The following is a 5,583-nucleotide window of genomic DNA, read 5'->3' as shown; positions in this document are numbered from 1 at the left end:
GTTTTTGTTGTTGTTGTTTTTTAAACTTCATTATGAAAACTGATTGGTCTTGTTTAGCATCATTTTTAAACATATCGAGTTTGAAGCTCTAATGTGCAGCTATAATGTGAGAGATTAGCAATAGATTCATATTTGAACTACATTCATCACATTTGTTCAGGACCTGTGCTGTAATTTGCCAGAACCTTCATATGTCTCCCCAACCTGTTCCCTCTGTTTGAAATGAGTAGGTTCTTTTTGTGCTGAAGAAGAGTCAAACAACCTCTTTTTTTATGAACATGCCTGAATCAAAAAGCCCAGGTTAACAAAGAAAGCTGACTGACCATTTGTGGTTACCTCTGACTGGGTTTTAGGATTTGTCCATTCAGCAAATGAAAAGAAGATCTGTCTACGTCAAACTTTTGTATTGTGCCCTAGGCTGTGCATTTATACATAGGTCTATGTTTTTTTGTTTTGGTTTGTTTTGTTGTTGTTGTTACATACAAAGCGGAAAATACAATATGCTTGGTCGAAGTGAAATTAAGACTGACTTCAGTTCAGTTTTACAATAATAAAGCAATTACAGTAATTTTCAGTTGTAATGAAAAATCTAAAGCCCCTTTCACATGTGCTCTGCAGCCCCGAGTAAGCCAGCCAACAGAGGAACATGTGGGAACACAAATAGAAGGCAGTATTTATCTATTTCACTGCTTCCTGATACAAAGTCAGTAGATTGCACTGATGGTCAAAAAGCACAGCTAATATTCCGGTGCTTTCACCTGTAACGTACCCTGTATTTCCACTAGCACGAATGCATCGGAAGTAGACTCTTCGTGATGTGCGCAACTGTCACTTATCTCTGGTATCATTTTAGTTATGTGGTTTACAAGTTTCGTCGACTGTAATAAAATGGGTTGTCACTTTTTGATTACGCTGTTATCTCAGCGATACAACATTGCTCACTGTTTACTGTTTGGAACAGGATTATGATGCAATGATATTATAATATGCTGAAATCCTATATTGAATGCTATCATTATCTTATTTATAGGCCTGACAGTGGCTCTGCAGCTTGTCCACAGTGACGTAGAGCAAAAGTGAGATGCAAATGCTTAACTAAGGGTTTAAAAACCAAACTCAGATCTCAGATAGAACCCAAACTTCTGAGATTTGAAACACAAATTGAGAAATTTCTCCACAAATAGTGACGTAGTTGCAGCAGCGTGGCAGTTTAACATAAAAATGTCGCAAGTTTGCTTTATATCTATGAGTATAACCAGAATATAACCAGCTAAGTACAAGGTTGGAAAGAGACACATTGCGGTGAGTTGCAATCGTCGACACAGTCCGACACCTGAATTAACCTTTTGAAGAGAATCTGCATAGATCCTACGACGTAGCCTGTGCAAGTGGCAAACACCACTTGTGACTGCACTGATGGTGAGATTTGGATACGTTTCTAGGAGGGTTCATGTCATGTGCATGTTACATTGGAGGGTTTCAGAATGGTTTGTGGTTATAGTGTACCTGCAGCACAGATTTAACACTAAAGCATAAATCCACTGGGACTCGGATTGATTGCAATGTGTGAACAACCTGTCTGTATGTATGATTTATAGGGCAGTTATTTGCAGTGTGTCTGAGAGTGATTGCACTCAATCTGCGTCAGACTGCAATTGTTTGGAGGCAGGTTGCTTCCCACCAGGCGACCTGTACACTTGTGATTGAAAGTGGTCAACGGAGGTTAGAGGAGTTGCATGCTCAGCCTCTACAGTCAGTTTACCAATGCAAAAAAAGAGTTCAGTGTAGTTGTGGTGCAACCACTGATTGTTCTTAGTTACAAGGAAGTTATCGTCCTATTTTTACGCTAGCGTGACTGAACCATTAGGCATGCTAATCTGGTGAACACTAATTTTTAAAGTTTGTTCAGGTAAGAATGAGCTGAAAGTACTTGAAAATAGTAAGTAATTTAATTGTGTTAAAATAGAATGCACAATGAACTGACATATCGAAAGAACAGCTACGCTGAAAGCTTTTGCCTTGCTGTACTGTCATATGTGGCCTTTGAAAATTACCCAGAAGACACCGTTTTAGAACCTGTTTAAATAGGCTTCACGTAGGCACTTTCTACAGGTAACATTATCACAGACGCAACATACATATTTTATGCTTTCAATGTGCTATTCATCTCTTGTACTTCTCCTTCTTCTTCTCTGCTTCTGTAAGGTAGTGTAGTCCAGTGTGTCTGTACCCAGTTTGCAAACAAGTCACGTCTCTTTGTTGACTCTCATTGACTGAAACCTCTTACAGCTAATGAACCATTTCAACCACTGCCTCCCAACTTTCCCCGAAACACGCTCAACAATAATAATTGTTGTCGTCATCTTGTCTCCTGCATATTCCCTTGCTGTGAGGCTGTTTATGTAGCTGCTTCTCTGGACAGGCAGAGACATCAAGGCGATGCGTTTTGAGCTCTAAATACAAGCTGACGCTTTAATTTAGCTCTGCTGACATTTGGAGTTATTGCATAAGGATATTGAACTGAGACGACAGCCATCATGTAGGATTTCCTCTTAATAAAAAAAGAGCTGCGGGGTGACTCGCAGACTGTTTGCATTACTTGTTTATATATGTGTGGGTGTCTGCTTGCTTTCTATACATGTAAGTGTCATCACTGGCAGGTGTAATGGTTTGCAAATCCAGTCTGCTGGAATAAAACTTGAGATGTGCTCTTGTGAACGTGCTATTTTCGTCCAGCCTTAAAGTTGCTAACTGTATATGGTTTGGAATATGGTTGTTATATATTTTGAGCTTTGGTGAGGGGTAAGAGATGATAAATTGATGAGAACATGATATTTCATTAATGAATGTTATCACTCTCTGATTTTTAGGTCTGGCAGTGGCTTTGCAGCTCCTCCATGGGGATATAGATCAACTAAGACGGGAGTACATGGTCCTTTTCACCCGTGGTGTGTCAATCACCAGGAAACTGGGCTTCTCTGATGTCATCATGCCAGGTAGGATACCACAAACCAACATTACTTTGTAGGTCTCAAAGCAGTTGTTGTCAAAGTGGGGCCGGGGGACTAATAGTCATGGTGTTGTGGAAAAATAAGTGCACTGTGTCATTTAAAAAGGCCACATTTACAGTTGGGGGCAATTTACCTCTATAAAGCAAGATAACTGTGTCCATTACTCACTTCACGTTGTCTTTGGGTCAGTAGAAGCGCTTATTTGATGTGACACATCACATCAGTCTCTCATATAATTGCTCATTTCCCTCAGGGTGCAATGAACTATTTGTTGTGTAGCTTTGCTTATCGGCTGAGTCAAAACTAACTAAGAATTGTGTTTTTATTCTTATTTCGTTTTATTGCTGTTTTTCTGATCACGGGTGACAGAAGGGTCGTCTGTCGTTCCATTCATACACTCTTTATTTTCACGTTGAGTGGCTGTAATGATGATGTAATGCATTGAGCAAGGGGTCGAGAGTTTATAACAGCGAGAGCAGAGCTCACACGTATGTAGACTGTCATATACACACCAATGTCCGAGTCATCAGACAGTATTAGGCTGTTTAGCAGACAGCCAGGCCATAGCTGGATGATTTGAACAGTGCCCCCACCTTATTATGACAGAGGGGTTTTTACTGAGCACCTGCGCCTCCTAATGTTTTTTTTCTGTCACACATAAACTGCTGCTGCTATTGGTAAAAACATATTTATTGTCTGTAAATACGGGGTTCCAATAACTATTGCACAGCCAGCAGGTGTGGGTAGACCTAATGCGTCCTATCATACGTCAATGTTTGTTACATAAAGTTTTAGCTGACAGACTTGAGGCTGTTAACAGTATATATTTTTTGTTTTGGTACTCTGTTTTGTATTGTATTTGTTGGCCTGTCTCAAAATTATTATAGTTATTCTTATTATAGTTGTCGTGTTTACACCCAACATCTCTGCCTACTGCATGAATCGAGAGATATTTGAATTCCACCCTCACAAAGATGAATCATGCTGTTAAAGGTAGAGAGATGACACTTGGCTGCTTCTGTAAATGCACCTCGGGCTTAGCTGAATTGGGTCTTATCGCCTGGGTACCAAATACACAGCCACATGTTTATATGTACACACGCCCGGGGAAAAGTAGGGAAGGAAACTACTGGCTGAATTAGCTCTCTGAGGCAGCTGAACATAAGGGGACTTTTTCAACAGAAAAGCTGATGTCTTAAAAAAGCTAGATATGCTGTCTGGTCACACAGATATAGAGGAACCACATACTGTGGGCCCCCCCAGCGCCTCGCTAACAAAGATTTATGTACACCATCTCCTTTGTCTTTTTCTGGCTACAAACCCTTAACGCTGAGTGCTCTCACCCTTTCTGCTTGTGCAAGTCTGCCCATGGGCAAAGGAGCAAAGGAGACTGCCTTTCCTCCTTTTTCCTCTTATTTCTCATTCCACGTTTTGTGTGCGATCTTTCCTCTCATTTTCTTTGTCACACACAAACAGACTCTTTTCTCCGTCCAGCTGCTCCCCCCACCGTCTCCACTTCCCCTTTTCCCATTGTACATTAAAAAAAAGTGTTCCTGTCGACCTTCCTGTGCTCTTTGTGTGTATGTGTGTGAGTGTGTACATATACTTGTATAAAGTTGGGGTGAATGTACATAGTCGAAATCATCATGAAGAAGAAGAAGAGTGTAGCGGTCTGATTAAGAGTAGATAATAAGTGCTAACTCTAATGATAGACACGACCACTGAAACCTGCCGAAGTTATTTGTCAAACCACATACATTTTTTTCTCTTACTTACCCAGCACACTTTGCATTTATACTCCCCCACCACAGGAAACCGTATATGAATGGCTGCAGTCATTGAACAGCTGCAGTTATAACAAAGACAAAGATTATTTCTTCCTCAGATTATTTTCCCAGATTGCAGCACATGAGAAGCACAGAAAAGGCTGCATTTGTTGCAGGGTTGTTTATAAGTCAGATGTTTTAGCTTGAAGTCATACTGAACAATGATTATGCTCCCAAACAGTATGAATATGCACAGCTTATGTCCTGGGATAGATTGATTAATAGGAAAGAGTGAGGGTTCTGTTCCAATTTGAATACACGTACAATCTTTATTCATTTGTGCGATTTGTGTTTGTGAATCGTTTCATGTGCTGTCCTTGCTTCTGAGCCCTGGGGGTTGTGGCCCCCATGAAGGATAAAAAATAAATAAATAAAACTCAGAAATCATTAAAAAGCAAACAGAATAGCAATTATTAAATATCTGAAAAAAAAGAAAGAACAAAACCCCCCCAGAATTAATACCTTCAGGCTTCACCCCCCAAGTAAAATATTAAATACTGCTTACCTGTTCAGACATATAAGAGTAATAAGAAAATGGTATAACTGGTTGAAATCCCAGTACATGTATTCAACCTCACGAGTCGATAATTCTTTGCTTTAACAAACAAAATCCACATCCTCCCCCTTTTACCCCCTGTTTTGACCTTTGTCAGGCTCAACCACAATGACAGTTTGACATGTTAAAATGTTATAACAATTACTATTTTCTTTTCTCGATTACTTAAAAATGCCAGTGTCCCCATCTC

The 5,583-nt window shown here is 39.9% G+C and overlaps 1 protein-coding gene across 4 annotated transcripts in view; it reads left to right on the top strand.

Annotated features, from left to right (window-relative positions):
- dock4b (dedicator of cytokinesis 4b) overlaps positions 1-5,583 on the top strand; it is a 138,407-nt gene that overhangs the window by 69,639 nt on the left and 63,185 nt on the right. For all 4 annotated transcript variants that reach the window (XM_013908795.1, XM_005725178.1, XM_005725179.1 and 1 more), the window contains exon 13: positions 2,871-2,996. In XM_013908795.1, coding sequence (XP_013764249.1) covers positions 2,871-2,996 — 126 coding nt within the window. The remainder of the gene's footprint in view (positions 1-2,870; positions 2,997-5,583) is intronic.

The sequence above is a fragment of the Pundamilia nyererei genome, unplaced genomic scaffold, assembly GCF_000239375.1.
Source record: "Pundamilia nyererei isolate P.nyererei 1_Seehausen unplaced genomic scaffold, PunNye1.0 scaffold00014, whole genome shotgun sequence".
In the NCBI taxonomy this organism is placed as follows: Eukaryota; Metazoa; Chordata; class Actinopteri; order Cichliformes; family Cichlidae; genus Pundamilia; species Pundamilia nyererei.
Note: the sequence above shows the minus strand (reverse complement) of the source record. Positions and strands in the feature narration are given on the sequence as shown.